This window comes from Gopherus flavomarginatus, chromosome 2 (assembly GCF_025201925.1).
Source record: "Gopherus flavomarginatus isolate rGopFla2 chromosome 2, rGopFla2.mat.asm, whole genome shotgun sequence".
Taxonomy (NCBI): Eukaryota; Metazoa; Chordata; order Testudines; family Testudinidae; genus Gopherus; species Gopherus flavomarginatus.
Window position 1 is genome coordinate 187439882 of NC_066618.1, and position 22618 is coordinate 187462499.

At 42.0% G+C, this 22618-nt stretch overlaps 3 protein-coding genes across 10 annotated transcripts in view; 1 reads left to right on the forward strand and 2 right to left on the reverse strand.

Moving 5' to 3' along the window:
* Window positions 1-6919, forward strand: part of RANBP9 (RAN binding protein 9) — a 59159-nt gene extending 52240 nt beyond the window's left edge. Inside the window, exons 11-14 of one of the 5 annotated variants that reach the window (XM_050941590.1) lie at window positions 510-583; window positions 3833-3984; window positions 4957-5068; window positions 5945-6919. In XM_050941590.1, the coding sequence (XP_050797547.1) occupies window positions 510-583; window positions 3833-3984; window positions 4957-5068; window positions 5945-6075 (469 nt within the window). In that variant the 3' untranslated portion in view covers window positions 6076-6919. Of the gene's footprint in view, window positions 1-509; window positions 681-3832; window positions 3985-4956; window positions 5069-5944 lie in introns of those variants that run through there. The other 4 variants (XM_050941591.1, XM_050941588.1, XM_050941589.1 and 1 more) reach the window with 4 other exon arrangements.
* A 1988-nt stretch (window positions 6920-8907) lies between these two features.
* NOL7 (nucleolar protein 7) lies at window positions 8908-20813 on the reverse strand. The gene is made up of 8 exons (XM_050941664.1): window positions 20590-20813; window positions 15483-15543; window positions 14098-14156; window positions 13388-13419; window positions 12049-12118; window positions 10582-10703; window positions 10423-10500; window positions 8908-9043 (listed from the first exon to the last, which is right to left on the reverse strand). Exons 1-8 carry the CDS (start codon window positions 20772-20774, stop codon window positions 8967-8969), a joined length of 684 nt encoding a protein of 227 aa, XP_050797621.1. The 5' UTR covers window positions 20775-20813; the 3' UTR covers window positions 8908-8966.
* A 391-nt stretch (window positions 20814-21204) lies between these two features.
* SIRT5 (sirtuin 5) overlaps window positions 21205-22618 on the reverse strand; it is a 30858-nt gene continuing 29444 nt past the window's right edge. For all 4 annotated transcript variants that reach the window (XM_050941630.1, XM_050941629.1, XM_050941632.1 and 1 more), the window contains one exon: window positions 21205-22021. In XM_050941630.1, the coding sequence (XP_050797587.1) occupies window positions 21946-22021 (76 nt within the window). In that variant the 3' untranslated portion in view covers window positions 21205-21945. The remainder of the gene's footprint in view (window positions 22022-22618) is intronic.

The following is a 22618-nucleotide window of genomic DNA, read 5'->3' on the forward strand; positions in this document are numbered from 1 at the left end:
GGATTGGGTAAACAGGGTTCCACTGTATCAATAAAACATATTGAATTTACATAATATTATGGCTAGAGAAACTAAAGGTCAACTTTTCATTTTAATTGTGGAAAAACAGATTATTTTTATCCAAGATCTTTTTTTATCAAGAAAAACTAGGATCTCTGATAATTATCTCTAAATTAGCTATATGTAGTAACATGTATTTTAACAAATTTCAACAAAATAGTAAAATTAACTTTTCACATCTCTTAGCACCAGAGATCTGTACTACCTCATGCTGAGTGTTAATGTATTTCCCATTGGCTATTGGGTTGGGGCAATCCAAAATCCCTGATGCCTGTGTAGTTAGTTGTTGTGAATAAATCTGTGGTTAATTATTACTGATCCAATGTGATATTATTTAAAAGGTGATATTTTGACTAGGGCAGACAGGAAATTTACGGTGAAACTGTAAAGCGGATAAGCAAACCAAAGTGTTTTTGAAGTTAGTGATATGTTTTTTCCCCCTTTCTCAGCAGTGATGTAGACATGGAAACAGATCACTACTCCAATGGAGTTGCAGAGACTTCATCCAATGGCTTCCTAAATGGTAGTTCTAAACATGATCACGAAATGGAAGAATGTGACACAGAAATGGGTCTGCAGTGATATTTCTTACATTTTTAATAAAAAGTGATGGCAACAAGGTTATGTTTTTACTTGCAATGCTTCCCAAATTGAAAATTAGTGACTTAACTGAAATCTTAACTTTCCATTTTGCTAGTATTGTACTATATGTAACTCTTGTAACTCTATCTGGCATGATGTTAATCTGAAAAGAAGCAGGGGAGAGGGGAATATTGTAATAGATACTTTAAAAAAAATAATCAAATAACCGGCACACAACTTCAGTTGGAAACCATCATGCTTTTTGTTTAGTTCATTGATGTTAGCACTAATTTTTTCCCCTGAAAACTCAGCACTCGTTGATAGCATTACAACCAGTATCTGTTATTGGACCAACTTCTGTTGGTAAGAGACAAGCTTTCCAAGAGCTCTTCTTCAGGTCTGGGAAACAAGATTTGAACAGTTTGTTTAGCATAAGTAGTTAACACACATTTCAAGGGACCATTCATGATGAGGTGGCCTTTTAATACCTCTCAGAGAGAGAAAAGGAAGTAAGGGGCAGCAGCTGGGGGAGGGGCAGGAGAGAGGTGGTTTAGTGGATTACAGATTGTTGTAATAAGCCATAAATCTAGTGACTCTGTTCAGTCCATGATTTTTAGTGTCTAGCAGAGTAATGAATATAAGCTCCCAGGCTTGTCTTTGAAACTGTTGTCCAGGTTTCCTTGGAGGATAAGGACTGAGAGAGGGAGCTCTTTAAGTGTTCACCCACAGGTGATATGGTGTCTGTCTTTTTTCATTATGCTTGTGAGAGTTCATTCGAGAGTGTAGTGATTGTCTGAGGTTTCACCCACATAGTTGTTACTGGGGCATTTGATGCACTGGATGAGGTATACCACATGTTTTGACAAGCATGTGTAGAGACCCATGGGTATGGAAAGGTATATTGATAATTGTAACAGTGGGGATATGTTTGCAGGTTTTGCATTTTGTTCTGGTGCTTCTTTGAGTTGGTGTCTCCTGGTATGTGGGCAGCTTGCATCTGATGAGCTTGGAGAGGTGGTGGTTGTTGGTGGTTTGAAAGCCAAAAGAGGGGGTTTAGGAAAGATTTATTTCAGGATGGGGTCCCCAAAATGGCCTACACTAAAGAATTCAGGAGATGTTTTAGGACAATCTTCTTTTCTCTATGGACAAAAACAGGAAGGGTTGATGAGATTGAAATGATTCTGCTTTCCACAAAAGAGAAATTTCATATTTTCCACATTTGACTTACAGTCCTACGTTAAAAAGTAACTGTCTAAAAATGGCCCAATCTTTCTTACTCGTCAGATCTGTTTAGTGTTCACTCATACCTGTTGACTTGAGTGACACGTAAGTTTAACAGCTTCTTTTAGAGACAGCACAGTTAAGAGGAAGTTGTTAACTAAATTTTAATTATAGGTCCTATCAAATGTACCTGTGCAACCATGCTGAAGGCATTGAGGGTTACACTGGTGTAAATGGGCCATAATTTGGCCTCACTAAATCTTTCATACTCCTCATGTGTGAGACAGAGAGAATCCAGTTTGACAGTCAATTCCTGTATTTGCAGGGCTGCGTGTTGGAAAAAAACATTTTTTTTTTAAACTTAAAGTGAGACAAACGTATGAATTTTTTTTGTAGACTTTGAGTACAACAGTTCTTAAAAAGATCTGTGAAACTGCTCTAGTCTCAGAGCATACACTAGTGCTGTTCTGCAGTTTCCCTAGTAAACTTAACACAGTACTTCTGTTCCCAGTACTGAAAGAGAGTCATCTGAATTCTCAGTCTTACCCTGTATATTACATTGCTGAAACTGAATAACAAGATCTGGTTTGTGTTCGAAAAACCACTTCTTTACTCTCTTGCAGCCTTTTCCACAGAGGCTTTCTGTGATAGACATGAAACAGCTGCACAGGGCACAGAATTGCTTTTTTTTAAATTTAGTTGTTTACAGCCTCTGGAAAATGAAGTCTTAGACTGGGCTCCAGCTAGCAACAGACATCGCTGCTTCAAGACTCATGGGTGTTTCACTTCTGTAAAAGAAATGTGGCTTCTTGAACTACCCAGAATACTTTATACCCCCCCGTTTGAGAACTATTTTATGCTATTTTGTTTTTTGAACTCTTTCCAATTTCTCTGTAATGTATACTTGAGTGTGTGATTGAAGTAACCAGAGGTCTGTTTTGGAGGTGACAGTTCACTTAAGATAATTGTGGTAAAAATGACTCTTATAATTTGCTGGACACTATTAAAAGCTAGACTGTTATTATCACACGCAAATTATGTACAGACTAGACTAGTTTTAAAGGGATAGGGAGGATGGCTTTGTGGCTAAAGCACAAGTCAGAGTTGGAGATCTTAATTCTGTTCCATAGCCACCCCTGTAATCTTAGTAAGTCAAATAACTTATCCCTACTTTTACAGATAAAGAACCTAAGGTACGGAGAACACTAATCTCGTAACATGTTGAAATTGATTAATGTTCATAAAGTGCTTTGAAATCCTTTGGTGGAAAATATTAGAAGTGGGAAGTACTATCACCTGTAATTGTGCCAATTTTTAATGCTCAAATAAGATTTAAAAAACCTCCAGTTTTTAGCCAGTACCCTTTTATGATCTGAGACTTAAGATTAGTTGACATTTATGCCTGCTGTAATATTTTTAGCTTTTTCCCCAAGGGTCCTGTTGATTCCTAATAACTATGAAGTGACAGTGGACTTGCAGACATAAAGCACGTTTCTGGGGTTAACTCTGTAGCAATGTCTGATTTGTTAACCTCCTTGTTTTGACAGTTCAGAATTTGTAATGCTGGGTGCTAATGTGAACAGGCAACTAGAATTGTTGCCCCCCTACTCCCCGCCTCTCCCCAGTAGAGAGTAGGCTTCCTCATTAGGCTTGGTCTTTGCAGTGTTGCACCAGTTTAACTAAATGTGTCTTTAAACCAGATGCATGAGGTTTTTGGGCATTTTAATTAAATCTGTTAAACTAATGCCATTTCTATAGGTAGAGACTTTAGTAATTATTTAAATAGCTCCACAGCTGTGTACTGTACACCAGCCAGTGTGCCAAGAATCCTGCTCCTGAATTGCTTTCATTCTGAGATATCTCATATCTGCTCCTGATTACATGAATTAATCCGTTGGCAGAAACTTACTAGTACCGTACATTTGTACTGCCATACTGTATTAGTGATGATGGTTTGTCATTCTTACAGAAGTTGACTCAAGTCAGTTAAGACGTCAGCTATGTGGAGGTAGCCAAGCGGCTATTGAAAGAATGATCCATTTTGGAAGAGAATTGCAGGCAATGAGTGAACAGCTGAGGAGAGAATGTGGCAAAAACACAACAAATAAGAAAATGCTAAAGGTATGGCAATATTTTACCTTCGTGTTTTTGGTGACTGCACTTCCAAATGGAATTTTGCAATATATTCTGCATTGACCAAAGCTAGTTTTTTGCTTTTTTTTTCTCTTCATGAAAATAAGAGCTATTGCAATATTTTTCTATTCTGAGGAGCATGGCTTCCCATCTTCTGTACAGCAGTTTTATAGTCTGAATATATAAGGTGAACATTACTCTGGCAATAGGGTAAGTGACAAATGTTTAAAATTCTTTCTTAAAAACTCCTAGATTTAAAAATACAAGACACATAGTCTCCTCCTCAAATACAATAAATCACATAGTTGCCTCCCAATAAATCTAGAATGTGGACTACATATGTGCCATTTTGAGTTCCGGTAGGGTAAATATTGGACCCAGTGAAGCAGCAGAACATGAGTGCTCTATCAAGGGAGAATACACGTGTGTGAAATGTTTTCTGTCTTTGAGTGGGTGGGAAGCATACAGAAAATCTTTTTGTCAGGTTTTTTTTTCTCCTTATTTCTCCATCTGCTTTTTATTGTTACATGAGACTAGTGGAAAATAATTCCCATAGAAAAACCATATTGAGTTTTGCTAGCTGAAACAAGCACTGTATTATAAATAAGTTTTTAAGCCTCTTTTGCTCTCCTGGTCACCAAATACTTTTTATCTAAGTCCTCTTCACACATTGAAAATAACTTTTTTTAGGTTTTTCTAATATAATGAAGTTGCAGGTTGCTCGGCTAAATAGTATAAGCTGTTTTCTTAACTACAGTATTGGGCACATGCCCACATCACACGGTATCTCTGTATGCTGATGTAGTAACAAAGTGCATTTGCAGCCTCTTATAGCAGACACCTAAATTTTAGTTCTACATTAGAATGAATGAGGAAAATAGCTTTTTATGTCAATACTAACTGGATCCAGCGTGTGAGTTTTAGATAGAAGATTAGTGTTCAAGTTTTGTTTTCTAACAGGATGCATTCAGTTTACTTGCATATTCGGATCCTTGGAGCAGTCCAGTTGGAAACCAGCTTGATCCAATACAGAGAGAACCTGTGTGCTCTGTACTTAATAGTGCAATACTAGGTAAGTATATATGTTTTTTGCTTCTTGGCATGTTTGTTCAGGCAATTGCTGCTTGTAAGCACAAATGACATTACATTCCCTAAACTTTTGCAAAGGACTGTGTATTCTGCAATAGGTAGAGTTGAATAATCACTGTACCTGGAATAAACTGAGACAAAATCCACAAACCAGAGTTATGACAGACTTGAGTGTTGAAGACCCATGGCACAATGGACAACCCCAAAACTGAACAGATTACATCAGCCCCGTGAATTACAGACAGTGCATTGCAGAAGAGAAACAGAATAAAATTCTGTGATGTTGCTTTTGCAACAATTTATCGTAAAACCCTGGTATTGGGGCCAAAGTCCTCATTTGTGGTTATTAGTGCCACAACTATATTGCTTTGCTTCTCTCAGAGCTGAGAGAGTACCAGAGTATATATGCCTTTCACTATTAAAGTCAGCAATTTTTCAGATTACTACAGTACAAGTTGATAATCGCAATGCAATTATTTCATGTATAGGCAATGCTGCAATATCCGAAGCCATTCTGTGGTAACTTGGTAAATAATGGCTTACGGGCAACCACAGTTCATCATACAGCAAGACTTATCTTTTGATAAATATCTAAAACCTCATGCACAAAGGAAATGCAACAGGTTAATGATTTCAAACAATTGGTTTGTGCATGTTGTATTATACATACAAACTTACCTAAATCACAGATTCGCAGTTTGTTACTGTATAGTTGAAAGGCTTACAGTGTGTGAAACTGGGTAGATCTTTAATCTGTTCCAGCATGCCAACTCCATTCCTAGTACTGTGTCCTAGAAAGTGATTTACATGCTAAATTTTTAAAGATCTATTACACATCTGCATTGTTGAATCTTTTCAGAGACCCACAATCTGCCAAAGCAGCCACCACTTGCCCTAGCAATGGGACAGGCTTCACAGTGTCTAGGATTGATGGCACGTTCGGGAATTGGGTCATGTGCATTTGCCACAGTGGAAGACTATCTACACTAGCTATGCATTTGAAGATCTCAAGTATGTATTGTGGCATATTCAACATGGAGGTAGATCAGCTCTGCTGACTGGAATTTGGATCTTTTAATTATGTACTAAGGACAGGTCTGTTGCTTTGTTGCTTCCTAGTTTACAGCATGATGCAAATGATTTTCTAACTTAGCGTTAGGAGAAATTTTCCATCTTTAACCTCTTAGACAACTAAGAGTTAAAAGTATCACTGATAATGTCAGACATCCAAATTGACAATTACCAATTCTTTAAATGATTGTTCAGAACAAACCAAAAATCCTACCACTTTGAGGTGGGGCAGAAGAATAGAAAATGTTGTGGATGTGTTAGCATGTGGGTGATGTAAACTTCAAGCAGGATGACTTGCCAACCTCCACCCTCATTATTACATAGTTCAATCAGTGTAACTTGCAAAATGCATAAACACCTGACAGTTTGGATATATAGTGTTGATGGGAAGAAATATTTTTTAATGTGTACTGTAAAACTTGAAATACTCAGGAGCTGAGTGAATATGTTTGTTGCTACTTACAATCCCTATCTGTTGATCTTAGTAGTTTTTGTTTTAACATGGTCTTTTCAACTTTCTTTGTTTAACTACAGACAACTTCTGTTATAGACTCACCAGTTTAACTGTTGTATAATAACAGTATTACATGTCACAGTGTGGTTATGACCTATTTATATAAAAACCAAATATTAGTCAATTTACAGTCTTAATTTAATCTTTGTACACCTTGCATTTTTAAAAGTGCTTAAATGAGTACTATATTGCAATAAAATGTAGTGATATCATAATTAACCAGCCATTAAAAACTTACTTCTACAGATATTAGAAGCATGGATTTGTATGCTACACTGATTCTACTTTCTGTTCTAGCTTTTGAAACTGATGTGAATTGACCACTTTAATGATGTACAGGGCAGAAGCATCAAGTAATTGTAGAAAGTTAAAATACTTAAAGCTGCTTTCTCATGAGCAAAATCCTGCCTGCTTCCAGATGTTATTGCTTGGGATATACTCCAGCTTCCCCAGTCTTTGGGCTGGGGCTAGTTGACTGAAGTTTCAGCTGAACACGCCAACAAGTTGTGAAGTGCTGTGTGGGAGCCACCAAGGAAATGCTTTCAACCTCCTACTTGTCCTAAAATATAAGACTGAATTTAATCAAACCCAAAGAGCACTGACACTAGATTTCAGAAAAGGAAATGTAAAAAAGATGCTAGTCAGACTCTGAATTTTAATTTCTGTACTTATATTAGTCAGCAAGAAAACTAGTGAGTCACAGAAGTTATCCAAAAGTAAGAAGTGTGACTAAAGGGCAACAGAAACAAACTACTGCAGGTAAGGTAGCGTACTAGAAGGGAATATGAAAAGTGAATACTCAGCTTGAAAGCAACTTCACAGAAAGCCTCTAAGGCAATGCAGTGAGTCAACGGGAGGCAGCAGGAATGATCCTGCTAATTCAACCAGGAAAATTACTAGAACTGTGTTAACAGAAGCTGTATGTTAAACTAGATGCATAATTTTGCTTGAGACTTATTTTGCCTTTTGTGCTTTAAAACAGTTTGACAGTAGATAATGCAGGAGGTGGCAGGAATATTGCCAAGGATTAGCAACTGCCTGAGAGAGAAAACAGATCACCTTTCAACATGGCAAAAGGTTAAAGTGCTAGGGCATAAGTTCCCTCCTAACCCTGGTGGTGGAATATTAGATTTGTGAAAAGCTGGTGAGCAGATAATTTGAGGACTGAGAATCTGGCCCTTTATTTGCATCAAGTCTAATATAGAGCACTTCTATAGAAAACATTAAACTTGAGCTCACAACTGAGTCTCTGAAGTTGCTGTGTAACTTCATTCTGATGGCTGTTTTCATCTTTTATGAAGACCAGGTTCATCACTTGCTTCAAATTCCCCATAAATTGCAGATATGAAAATCTGCTCTGGGAGACTAAAAACAGCCATCACCTGAAAAATTAAAAGTGATTTCCTTGCATAGCCTCAGACCTTTTTCACCTTGCCTGTGTGCTAACTGAAATGAAATGAACAAAGGCTGAGAAGTGGGGGCAATCGGTGGTGGGTATGGTACAGAAGCAATCCTTGCTTTGTAACCTGCAGTAATGACAAGCCCCAGACCTTGTCAAACTGAAGGTTCATGGAGGCAGTGTGGTAGCATCACAGCTGATTCAAATGTCCTATCCTGTGACCTCAGGTACCATTCAGTTTCAGCTTGGATGGGGCAGACTCTCTTCAAAATAGCAGTTGCACTTGGCGTGGGCAGCCCAAGCAAGATTCTGCTTGCAGAAAACATCAACCAATACCTGGACACACTTTTGCATAGTAAGAAGATATACTTAAAATAGCGTTAGGTTTTATTGTCAATTATGGTATAATGTACAAGAACTACATTTTGATAGATGCAGGGTGAGTCTAAGAAGTTTGGTTATGTCAGCTAGATATTGATTTTAAAAAACAAATGACTGATTTCTCAGACATCAGAGCAGTGGTGGGTTTAAGAGAAAGAAAGGTATTTAGTGATGTGGAAAAAAAGTATAAAGTTGCTGAAGGTTAATCCATGTTCAGACTATCACCTTTTTTAGTCCTCCACTATTTTTTAATTTAAATAAAAATATACCAGAGCCTACCAAAGACAAATAAGGTGGCTGCTGGCCACCGTGAGTGCATAAAACTTTACATGTTTATGCAGCGATGTCTCTGGGTGTGTGGTCAAGTGGCTGTTTCTTGCATTTTAAAGCAGTTATCCTAAAAATAGAAATTAATTGTATGTTAGCTGTACAGTACTGATGTGAAAAATAGCAACTTTACAGACAAGCAAAAAAAAGAGAGCCAGCATGTTCCTTGGCAAATTTCATTCATGTCCATCATAGAGGGCTTTTCTTTTTCTTCTTAGACATCCAGCATTTTTTAAAGTGCTTAGCTTTCTGTTTTTTCTCTTTTCCTAAAAGCAAAAAAAAGTAGTATGAAGCTGCAGGTTCTCTGGTATGTCCAGGTAGCCTTCATAGCACTGAGTGCCATTTAGTCTGAAATGCTGTAAAAGGGGCTCCATTTTACAGTAATAGGAGCAATGTGGTACTATAGAAAATCTTGTGACTTAGCATGTACTGTGGCAGAAGATTGCCATGTCAAAGTCCTGGTGCATAGTGAAAAGAATACATCACTAGGAGCACAAATACTTCTCCACCTAATGGAACTGCCTTTTAGACAAAATACTGTTCAATGTTCCGAAACTCAGTTGCTTTCTTCATTTTGAAGCCCATGAGTATTTATTACACACACCCCTTCAATTTCTGTTGCTTGCTTTCTTTGACAGTGTGTACTGTCTTGTGCACATTAATTAATCTTCCTCCTCTCCCCCCCGCCCCCACTAACTTTTCCAAACATCTTCAACTTTATTCCATGTAAACTGTTGTTCTGGCCCCAGTGACTCCAACTGCTTCACCCTACTCTAAAATGCCTAGCCGCATGGATAAAAAGGATATTGTTCTTTGCTTTCGTCCCTCTTTAAGGGGCTGAAGTAGATGTTTTGGGCTTGTTAATACTAAGACTTACACATTTTATGTAGTTATTCCCCCCAAGTTTCACATTTAAAATGCCCACCTAGGCCAAAAAAGACAAGTTCAGGGCCTCAACATCATCCTTACCGTGACAACATTGTGAATTCAAAATACTATGTTGCTAAGCAAACTCCATCTTTTGATATACTGAACATTCACAAATCAGGAAAACAAATGCTTTGACCAGCAGTTAGAAAGGAATAGGTTTTATATTCCTAATCTCATTATTTTTGGCTTATGTGTATAAAATGTTAACAAGAGCTAACTTTCCAGGTTAGTACCTGAAACCATTTTGTTTTGAAGTGGCAGATTCTACCTAACATTTAATAAAGGAAATTTTAGCCCTGCTCCTACAAAGCATTCTTATGACTACAGTTATAAGCCTATTTAAATAGGTTCAGGGCTCTAGTTCTCAAAATATTGACTTTTGCCCATAGTAAAACAGTATCAGGCACATTAAAATTGCTGCACCTTGGCACCTACTGTTGTCTTAACCTCTCTGCACTTCACTCATACCTAAATTGTCATGTTCCATATAGCGTATATAGTTTAGCTTTCCCTTCACCAAAAGGCTGAAGCACATTATTACAGTAGTTTAGTTCAGATTTATAAATATTAAACTACACTTTTCCAGACTGTGTACTGTTAGCCAAACCCCTGAATGGCTAGTTTTTGTCCTCCCTTTAGCTGACGAATTTATCATACTCCCTATTTAAAATGTGCAAAAATAGCTAACAAACTATTTTGGATTCATTTCACTTACCCCAAGATTTGTTCACAAACTGAACTGCAGCTTTTTTAACTGGACTCTTCTTGTTCGCAAAAGAAAAGAACTGGTTTGCTGAAATAAATGAAAGGAGAAGTTGGTCATAGGGGCAGTGATCAAAGAGATAGAGAATGACACCTAGAAGAGTTACTTTACCAGTTGTTCGGTTGGTGCCTGGTCCATATAGATGACTCTGTATAAAGTCTTTGGCCACTTTTTGGTGCTGGCTGGTTAGATCTTGGTCTTTTAAGCGTACAGCCATATAGCGTCCTTTCAATCTAGTTAAGTAAAAGTTAAAAAATAAAGTCACTTGTTTAAAACCCCCAAACAATATATGTACTGGCCAACATCTTGCTACAAGAGATGCTTTTACTGGCTTCTAATACCTCAACCATGTTCCAATCATGTAATATTTTTTATATTCATTAGAAAATCTTTCAGCAAAATTCAACACTATTTTTATATTATCCCAGCATGGAGAGCTCATATCAGTAAGTCTCATATACACATCTTTTCACTGAGTTCAACAGCACCAAAAATGATGTCTCTGCCTTTAAAGTTGTGGAAGCTTAAAAATATTCCTGACAAAAGCCAGTACCAACTACTCTCTAGACTCATATCACCAGCTGGATGCTTAGACCATGTCTGAATAATTTTGGTATTTTTTCTGTGGGATCCTTCTCTCTTCCATTATCCCACTGCTTCCAGCAAGGGGACTTGACTGTGCATGAGGCATCATTTTAGTCCCTCACTACTGTTGTACGGCATGATAGCCAGGTCATATGCATAGTGCAGGAATCTTAACCCTTCTTTTCTGTATTTGCAGATGAAATCTGAGATCTCACCGCAGCACTCAGAGTGACTAGGGGAATCCATGCACACAGGCAGGCTTTCCAGGCATAGTTTTCACTGTAGACTGAAGAGGAATTATCTGTGTCATGAAGCTCCTGACAAAAGGGAGAAGGAAACTTACAGGATTGTTAAGACAAACAGTCCAAACAGAGGGCAAAGATAAACTTGCTAAAAACTGCTATTACCAAAAGGCACACATTTCCCTCCACAGCATGTTAATGACATGTGCAGTTATCAGCCACAGGGCCTCTCTCAATATTCCATCTCTCTGCTGCTCCAGATTAAGCATGCTGCCTCTATATACAGACCAACTGCAGCACATTCACATTTCAAACAATGCATGGTGTAGTTTCATTGTAATACCTACTCACAGCCACATATTGCTTCAAAAATAGCACAGGTGTGGGAGGTGCTAAAATGCATTGTTCTCAGGAGACCACTTCTGACTTACATCAAAAGATTGTTAGAGGGGGTTCTGCCCAGAGGTTTTTGGTCAGAGGGAGGAATGATATGGGGTGCATGGAAGTGTGGGGATTCCATAATAACGCAGGGGATGCCAATACCCCAATATTAATAAGACAAAAAGAAAGTGTTCCTTTCATTATCAGTGAAAAAGCATTCTACTGCAGGAAAGAGAAGTCACTCACTTGGGATGGCCTGTGTCAAACTGACATGACTGAGGGGTAGAAATATGATTTCAAAGTAGAGTTCAAGCCCTTCAAGATTTTGACCGCAGTAACGCTTTAGCTGAACTGGAGCTACTTAACATACCTAACAACCCGTTTTTTTCCTTTATTGTCCCGTCTCCTGTTACGTACTTCATTCTTCTTTCGATATTTACCTAAAACAGATGCAATACAGTCAAACTATTTCCACACACTGTCAATCCACAGACAGTAAGTTAAACTGATCATAGATAAGCCCTTGAGAAAAACAATTCATAGGTCTTTGATTGAACCAAACAGTTCCAGAAGCAGCAGCTCATAACAGTAAGAGGTGCTGCCTTCAGAACAAGGCCATTCAGGCAGAGTAGAGGACAATACAGGCTTTGGAGGGCACACCTGTAAATGTGGTATCAGAGCTTAATGATCACCTTCCTGAACAATAAGGGGGGGGCAAGGGGGAATCATTGGTACGGCCTGGTCACAGGAAAGGATGAGAGGCAAGAATCAGTGCAACTTAGCAAGAGACAAAACATGGCTGGATCAGTATTTAGCACTTCCAGTTTTGCTATAGTGAGCAACAAAGCTGTAGAATAGAGACATCCTGTAATATTGCACAATGGCTGCGCATAGCCCAGGGAGTCCTCAAATACAGTCCACAGTTGGCTTCACTCCTTGTATCTTAAGAGAATTAAGCACCACCCATGAAGACTGATTTATCAAGAAACCTAGAGTTCAACTCCATTATTGTTTCTAAAGCATTATGGAGATATAAAATTGGGGGTAATGTTTACATAGCTTACAAATTATATTTTTAAAACACTGAGATCTGCAGATGAAAGGGGCTACAGCACTACACATTTATGTCTTTGTGAGTGCCCTGGATTTTGGTTTTGATGAGGTGAAAAGTTTCTCCTCTGTTTCTACAGGGCCATGAGAATATGGAACATACATGGCCCTGCTCCAAGAATCAAGGAAGATAACACATGTATTAGTATAGGCTATTTTATGATTGTGGTCATTTCTGAGAATTACAAAGATGCAAATACAAAGGAATGCCTCCCATTGTTGGCTCACCCAGAAAAACCTGGTTGTCTTCTACTGATCCCTCTTCTTTACTTAGGCTGTCCAGCTCTCCGAGCTGCTCTATTCTGAATGTTTCTTCAGACAACACCAAGTATTTTAAATCAAGCACTTGCACAGCAGGCCTCTCAAAGCAAGAGGACATGAAACTAGGGCCAACACTGATAACTCCAGAAGAACGGGGGGTTAGAGAGGAAATTGGAATTGTTAGGCTGAAGCAACCAGCAATTGTTAAATTCAGGTTTCACTATCACGAGGGATTGCAGCGTCACAGAACAATCTTACTGCAGCTAGTTCTAATACAAAATGGACATGACGTCTGGAACATCATAAAAAGAAATTAATATAAAAAGTTTGTATCTTACCTTGTTTGGTTGTGGCAGACAGGTTATTGTTGCTTAGGAGGGAATGAGAGAGATTTTTTTAGAAATGTTATTCTTCACATTTAGGAAAGAGCCTATCAGTCTGTGGTTATGTACAGTTATGTACTTTAAATGTCTATAACTCCTTACAATATTTACAGGGTCCTAAATAGAATACATACTTTTAAATAATTATTTCTGTATACGATCTTGAGGCTTAAAGATTAGATGGGGATTGGAACAACCTAAGTAACCCTACTAGAACTTTGTCTTTTAGTGCCAGTATGCTGTTGAATGTTCAGAAATACCTTAAATATTAAGCTACAAAAACACGTGCAAAATCCTGTTAATGCCATAAACCATACTCTTGCAACAACACAGTTCATTATTAATGACATATACAGGACGAAACAATCTAAGCAACATGACATTTGGATGTAGTTAATTTGATTGTAACCATATCTGGAAAGATATGCTGAGAATATAATTAGAAAAGTGATTTTGAGGAAACCTCTTACTCTTAGACCTGCAGAGACAATACAGTTATAGGGGAGAAATGCATTCTGTTCTTGCCCACCCATCATCAAAGTTCCAGCCACAGATCCTTTATTACTGCTGATGGTTTTTGGTTTTTTTTGCAAGCCAGAAAATACAGCTCAGTCCCTATAAAGTTAGGGCATTGTTTTGTGTATTAGGGCACTACTTATACTTACTTAATCCGTGGTCTTGAAGTTAACTCCTTTAGAACATTTTCAGGAAGTAATTTTCTTTTCTAAAGAAAATTAAGAAAATGCTTTAATGGCTACAACTTTCCTTTTCAAGGCAATATCTGATGACAGCAAATATGTTATACATATTTTTGAACTTGTCCTAATACGAGTGTCAACAAATATTCAAAACTTTGGTTAACTTCAACTCTTGGAGAAAAATCACTTGTTAACTGGGGGGAAAAAAAGAGGTGGATTATTCTTAAAAGCTCCACCAGCATATTCAGTCCTGTCTACTCTGCTACAAAGAGTACTGCTGTAAGGAGACACTGCAGATGTTCAAAATATGTTCATGTGGGTCTCTAGGCTCAGCTACTGGTAAGCAGGTTCTAATTGGTTCCTAGAGATCAGGGGGCTTGGCTCCTTCTTGATTGAAGAAATAAGTAAGTGGTGGTAGTAGCTACCTAGCCCACCCAACTGTTGAGTTCAAACAGCCACAGATTTTGTAGATCTTGGTACAGTAGACTCTGCTTATTAGCAACTCCTCAGCAGCCAGCAAAAAGTTGCCATTGTTTGGCAGTTGCCAATAAGGGGAAAGGCAGGTTTGTGAGGCTGCAGCCAAGGAGGCAAGTGCTAGAATGTGCTTTCCCTGCCTGCCCTCTGCAAACCTGCACAGGACAGGCAAGGTAGCAGTGCTGCTATCCAAATGGAGTGGGGGCACTGGAGGCCCACAGGCTGCACGATACCATTTTCCCCCGCACCCTCTAGGGCTGAATGTGCTTTTTGTCCTTGGGTGCAGGCCCCAGCAGGGTGCAACTTGGAGAACACAGAGAGGGTACCATGCAGTTCTGGCATCTGGACTGCCACCCCTATCCCTGCTACTGGCCTGGGCACAGCCTCTCCTCCCCTCCCAGCCTGCAGGCCTTTATCACCCGTGCACTCTCTGTGAGTAGACCTTGCGTGGCTGCAGCAAGGAAAGGCAGGTCCCAATGCTTCCTTGTCTGGCTGCAAGCCTGCCTGTGGTGGGCTCTCAGGGCTGCCTTCCCTGCCTGCAGCCAGGGCCTTGATTTTCACCAAGTGGCACGTGGCTGCCAACAGCCAAATCCCATTCACACTACAGTGGATGGGGTGCGATTGGTTCCTGCAGAGTGGTGATATTAACCAGAAGTCACTAATACCCTGGCCACATTGAGTGGACTCTGCAGTAAAGGCTCCTCCACTCCCACACTGTCATGGGAGACACTGTCCCCAGGCAGGGGGCCGGTGGCTCATCTTCCAGGCTTGTGGCAGACAAGGATGCCACTTGCCTATAGGCTACATTTCTCTCGCAGCAACCAGGCACAAAGTGCAACCTGGCCTGGCCCAGCCCGGCCCAAGTGGGCCCTCTTTACCTTCTGCTCTTTGAACAACTCCTCTCGCCGCCGCCGCTTCTCCTTCAGCAGCTCCCTGTCCCTGTGGTGGGGGGAGAGAACATGCAGGTCAGAGCTGGTACAATGTTACAAACTGCTACCATCACAATTTGCTGTCTCTGCCATTCTGCATCTTTGGGTCCAGGGATAGCAAGTTGTGGCAGATGCAGGTACACTTATCACAATCTGCTCTCTCTACCTTTCCCCATCCTCTGGTCCAAGGGAAGCAAATTATGATGTATAAGGGTTCACCTGTTGCAATTTGCTTTTCCCATCTTCAGATTCAGGTGCAGCCAGTTGTGATAATTCTGTCGCTATTTGCTACCGTTGTGAAATCATTTAATATGGGGGCACAAATAAAATCATTCTACAGAGTTAAACCACAGGGCTAGTGTATGCAAAACCCTGGATTAAGATGGTGTTATTTCTTTATTAGTCTCCTTCCATTGTAGTAAGGCCATACAGCTTTTATAGTAAACAAACATTTAATGTACACAAAACACAGTAAATAGTATATTAAATACTAACCAATAATTTGTCAACAAAAGCTGTTAGGCAGAACATCTACTATTGTTCCATATACAGACACACGCACCATGTCACTGTTACAAATAAATGTGTACTACTCTACTTTGGCACAAACATTGAGTCCATTACTCCCAATCTTATTTCCGAGATATATTCTCAGGTCTTTGCCTCACTGCTAAAACGGAAGTTGCTTGTCCTAACTGTGTTTTTAGCTCTCAATAATACCCCCACCTTAGCTACTCCAAGTCAAACAAAACAGAAAGGGCTAGATTCACAAAGGGACTTATGCACTGCAATTAGGGATGTAAAATGTTAACTGACCTTAACCGTTAACACCTGGCCAGCCACCCATATCCCAGCCCCTGGCTGCCTGCACCAGGTCAGACCCCCAGAAATATGGTCTAGATGAAATTACTGTAAGGTGGATGCACAAGTGGTTGAAAGTCCATACACAAAGAGTAGTCATAAATGATTCACTATCAAACTGGGATCCCACAGAAGTGAGTCCTCGGTCTGCTACTATTCAATATTTTCATTAATGAGGGGGGAGCGTATGCTTATGAAATTTGCAGGCGACAGCAAGCTGGGAGGGCTTGCAGGTATTTTGGAGGACAGGATTAGAATTCAAAATGACCATGACAAATTGGAGAACTGGTCTGAATTCAACAAGATGGCAGTCAATAAAGACAAGTGCAAAGTACTTCACTTAGGAATGAAAAAGCAAATGCACAACTACAAAATGGGGGAAAACAGCTATTCAGTATTTCTGAAAAGGAGCAGGGAGTTATAGGGGATCACAAATTAAATAAGTCAACGAAGTGCAATGCAGCTGCAAAAGAGGTTAATATTTGGGGTGTATTAATGGGAGTGTGGTATGTAAGGCACGAGAGGTAACTGGTTTGCTCTACTTGGCACTGATGAGGCCTCAGCTGGACTACTGTATCCAGTTCTGGGCACCACACTTCAAGAAAGATGCGGGCAAACTGGACAGAGTCCAGAGGGGAGCAACATACATGATAAAACATTTAGAAAACCTGATCGATGAGGAAAGGTTACTGGACATGGTTACTCTTGGGAAAAAAAGATTGAAGAGGAACCTGATAACAGTCTTCAAATATGTTAAGGGCTGTTACAAAGAGGACTGTGAACAATTGTTCTCCATGCCCACTGAAGGTAGGAAAGAAGTAATGGGTTTCATCTGTAGCAAGGGAGATTTAGGCTAGATATTAGAAAGTTGTTTCTAACTATAAGGATAGTTAAGCTCTGGAACAGGCTTCCAAGGGAGGCTGTAGAATCCCCATCACTGGAAGTTTTCAAGGACAGGTTAGGCAAACATGTCCAGGATGGTCTAGGTTTCTTGGTTCAGTCTCCGCTCCGGGCTGGACTTGATGACCTCTTAAGGTCCCTTCCATCCCTACATTTCTGTGATTTTATAATGTGCCCAGAATATGTAGTGCACATACCTTGCTTCTTCAGCTCTTTAGACTGTCGGTATCCTCTTTCTTTTCAAAACATTTTTCAGTGTTCTCAGCAAAATCATCCCTCACAGCAGACATGTGCATGCTCTTGCATTGACACTGATGTCACAAGGCTCTCTTCAACAGATATTTATAACATGTCCCCCCCTTGAGCTCTGATTGGTTCAGCTATAGGGTGATTGGCCTGCCTACAATAAACACATTACACAGCTTCATAAACAAAGAGTGTGTCTAGTAACTGCAGATATGCATCTAGCGAAGTGGGTGTTCACCCAGGAAAGCTCATGCTCCAATACATCTGTTAGTCTATAAGGTGTTACAGGACTCTTTGTCACTCTAGTAACTGCCACATCCTATTAGAGAGGCAAGTTGTGTGAGATAAAATCTTTTACTGAACCAACTTCTGATGGTGACAGAGACAAGCTTGTGAGCCACACAGTGAGCTCGTCATAATCTTATGTATGTTTCTGAGCCAGGTGATCGGCCCTGCACTCTACATGTGTGCTGAGACACAACATGACAATGTTCTAAATGAGCTGAAAATATTTTAGTTGCAGCCTGACAGACTTGTGTCCTCAATTTTTTGTGGATATTACAATAATGGACTTATCACCATAATGTAAAAAAGATGTAAACACAGCATATGCTGTGTTTGTATGTTAAATTTTCCTGCGAGCACATACATACCTAATTAAAAAAACAAGATTCTATCACGTGGTTAGCAAACAGGCAGAGGCCAAAATCAAGAGGACTCTTTACAGTTAAAGCATCTAAAACGTGGATCAATTGGTTAATTATAATAGGATAAAAGTGCCACCACTTTATATGCATTGCTTATAAAGGGGATCACTGTACAGCTAGGCCAACATCCTCTGTGTGCCTAGCAGAATTTCCCATGATGCCACTGGGCTTCATTCTCCTGCTCATGAAAGATGTCCTGACTGGTGCAGGAAAGAAAGGAGGAGAGATCACCTTAAATGAGAGGTTCTCAAACTGTGGTCCGTGGACCAGCTCTATTCAGGTGGTCCATGGATTGTTCCCTCTAAGGTGCATGCCAGGGCAGCCGCACAAACGAGAATGAAGGCCCACCCACCTAATTAGTGGAGCCGTGCAGGGGTGGCTCCAGTAATCAGGTGCCTGGACCCTGGAGAAGACACATATTTAAGGTGATGTGGTGGCCTTGGGGGCAAGAAGGGGTAAGTGGGAGGGGGCAGTGAGGTGAGAAGAGGGGTTGAGGGGAATTTGGGACATGCAGGGCTGCAGCAGCCAGAGAAAGAAGCAATTTTCTCCAGCTCCAGGGCTGCAGCTGCCAGAGAGAAATGGCCCTCCTTCCCAACCCCAGCTCAGGGGCTGCCACAGCAGGGGAGAGAGGGCACATCCATCGCATTAGAAAGGTAAGACTACGGATATTAAAATGTGACTTGTGTCCTTTTATTTGTAGAACAAAAAATCGTTAATTATTATTAAGGGTTTTTTTATATAGCGCTTTTATCCAAAGTGCTTTACAATAGTTCACTAACAGTACAAACAACATTTGGAAAAAATCGTGAAGCGGTCTGCTGAGACCCTCAGCAATTTTCAAGTTTCTGCGGGGAAAAAAAAAAGTTTGAGAACCACTGGCCTAAATTTTAACCTTAAACTATTTATTGAAATTTTGTCAGATCAAAATTGATACCTGTGGAAATATTGCAAAGGCTTCCCCTACACAGGGCAACAGTCAGAAAGTTGAGTGTTCCACGACTTCACTCCTCTTTGGATTTAAAAATAAAATAAAATAAAATAAGAGGATACACCTGGACCATACAAAATCAGGGCCGGGTTAACATTTTGTGGGCCCCCATAGGGGCAATGAAGCATGGCGCAGGGAGGTCAGTCCCCAGAGTGAGGGGCCAGCCAGGGGCAATGGGGCACGGCATGGCATGAGTGACCCCGCTCCGCCCAGAGCGAGGGAACTATTTACAAACTGGCAGTTGCCATTGCCAAATGCACAGTGGTCCAGCCAGTCCTGTGCTGCCAGCATGTCCCTTCCCCTCGGGGGCAGGCCCATGCCATGCCACACAGCTCCCTGGCCCAACACCCCATAGGTGCCAACTCTGTGGGTGATCCGGGGCTGGAACACCCACAGAAAAAAAAATTGTGTGTGCTCGGCACCCAACAGCAACCCTGCAGATCAGATCCTCTCCCTCATCCCCAGTGCCTCCTGCCTGCCTCTGATCAGCTGTTCAGCAACGGGCAGGAGGGGGCATGGAGCAGGGGCAGGAAGAGGAAGGGGCACTCTGGGGAAGGTGCAGAATCTCAGGGTTGGAAGGGACCTCAGGGCTAGTCCAAAACAGGAGCAATACTCGGACAGATTTTTACCCTAGTTCCCCAAATCTTCCCCTCAAGGATTGAGCTCACACCCCTGGCTCAAACCACTGAAAAGGTGGGTGGCAGGGCCTTGGGACAGAGCTGGGATCAAGCACCCATGGGGAAGTCAGAAATTCAGCATCTCTGCAACCACTACCCGCAGCCCCCCAACGCAAAGCGCCCTGCGCAACCCTCCAGGCCGAGACGAGCAAGTGGTGGGCGGGGGAGGGGCAGCCCGCAAGCAGAGCAGGTCGGGGCCCCTTCTGAGCATGGGCCTGGCTCCATGACAGCCCTGTAAACCCAGCACTGTACCACGATAAACGTGTAAGTCCTGCGGAGTAACAGCGGCTGCCCTGCCTGCCACGGCCACGTTACTTCTGACCGGAAGGGTCCGGCCGGGGCTCCTGGCCTGTAACCGCGGGGCACTAACTGCCCAGGCAGCGCGCGCACACGGGCAATGGCGGGAACCGCTGTTAGACCCCTCACGTCAGGCGGTTCTAGCTGCTGGCCCAGGACCCCCCCGGGCGCTGCAGCCACCAGCTCGGTTACAGCTTGTTGTGCGCAGGCTCAGGCCGCACGCGCCCGCTCCGGGCCAGCGCGTTCTGAGGGGCAACGGTTCCCAGGCCGCAGCCGGGGCAGGGGCCGGCAGCAGCTCGTTGTTTTAAGCGACTCCCCGCGCGGGGGAATCCAGGCCCCGGGGCCGGCGCGCGGCGATTCCGGCCAGGTCGGACAGTTACCTCCGCGCGGTCTCCCCGGCTTGTCTCCGCTCGGTCTCCGCCGCGGCTCTCGCCCGCTCGAAGGTCACCTCCTCGGGCGCCTCCTCCTCCTCCTCCTCTTCGTCCTCGGCGGCCGCGGCCATGGGCGGCTCCAGGGCAGCAGCTTCTTTCGCCAGCATCGCGAGCCGGCCCCGGGTCATCGCCATAGCGTCTCGAGCCGAGGAGTCCCCCCCCCTTTCACCTCTGACCCGGAAGCAGTCGCGGAGCCGCCGCGGCAAGACTCACACTTCCGCTCCCAGCCTGCTCCGTCTAGGCCCGCCCACGTGCCGCGCTCTCACCTATCTCGCGCGTTCCAATTCCCGGGACGGGGGGGCGGGGCGCGCGCGCGGCGATAGGGAACTCGAGAGCCGCTGCCCCGGGCCGGGGAGGCTCCCACCAACCAGCGCGACACACTGCCGCGGCCCGTCCCCCAGCCCGACCTACTCCCAGCACTTAGACGCGCCGCGGTGAACGTGCCCTGAGCCAGGAGGCAGGAGCGCTGCCAGCAGGAGCCCACGGCTGGAGCAGAAGGAGCGTGTGCGCAGCCCCGCCAAAGCCTGTATTCAGTTATGCAAAGACAAACACAAGCCACAGCTCAGCAGTAAAAAGCGACGCGAGGCGTCAGTGACGCTGTTTAATAACATAACCCATAACAAGGTAACAGCTGCTTAAGCAAAGGAAATAACACAAAGACCATTGCAGCTCCCCGGTGCAGATGGCAAAGCAGCTAGGATGGAAATGGCCCTGGTGCACTGTGCTTCTATCACTGTCACAAACACAAAGTGCAGCACTGCAAGCATACACCTTGCCCTGACATAAATGTTCCCATAACTCAAAGTTTTTATTTTGCTTATTTATTTTCAAAGTGCTGAAGTGTTAGCCCCTTAAAAAGCTGGTTACTTTCCCTCGTTTCATACAACATCCTTTCAGAAATTTCACCTCAAAAAAATGTCAAAGATACATAAGCCTCAAATTGGTTTATAATGAAACCTTTGTAGAGTTCAGATTCATCTAACAGAGCAACCTCCTCCTACTGTAGCCAGGCAATTTTGGAGTCATTCATGATTGTTTTTATGTTTTCCTTTGACAGAAAAGATTTTATTCCAACATAAACGTGACCTTTTTTTTAAATTTGGAAGTCCAGTATTTTCCCCTTTTCCCAACCCTCTCTGCCATCACTGTAACTGAGAATCAGGCATTCTTTGATTAGTTTCATCCACAGATGTAGTCTCTTTACAACACTTAGGGTTTCTTCTACAAACATCCATTTCAGCTTGTGTGTACTTCTTGATATTCTTAGCAATTTAGTTATTTCCCCTCCCTTCCTCAGATGAATGCTCATGAGATTATTTCACTTTTATGGCGAGCAAGTGCTGGAGGCAGAGTGGTACCACAGGGACCTGGGAAATGAAATCTGAAACAGAAATCAGAATGGTTAGGAGAAAAAAAATGATCAGAGAGAACTTTTCAGTAAGCCAGTTATAATACAAAAATTACTACCACACCATTTTTGCCCTTTATACACTTCCCTTAATCCAATTTCTGCAGTTTGCCTAGTCATTTTAAAAGGGTTAATTTTTCTACACAGACTCCAGAGCAAGCGGCACCTGTTGTAACAGCTGTTTAAGCAGCAAATGATTCAACACGGTGAAGAGGTAAATTGACCTTAATCCTATAGACTTCACATTAGTTTTTGTATTTTCAATAAATTGGCAGTTAAACTAACACACTAAAAATAAAACAGGAGAGTTTAATACAATCTGACTGATAGAGAATTATAAACTCTTCGGACTGCCTTCTCTATAAAGTTTAAGCAGATTTTGGAAAAATAGTAAACAAAGAGCTAGGAAATATCATTGACTAATGTGTTCTAGACCAGTGCCCCCCACACTATGGGGGCACCTGCCCTAGAGAGTCATGGGGGAAAAGTTTTAGAGGAGCACATGGAGGGAGCAGGGAGGTAGCACCATCCAGACCTTGCTCTGCCCCCAGACCAGCTCCACTTGGCCCC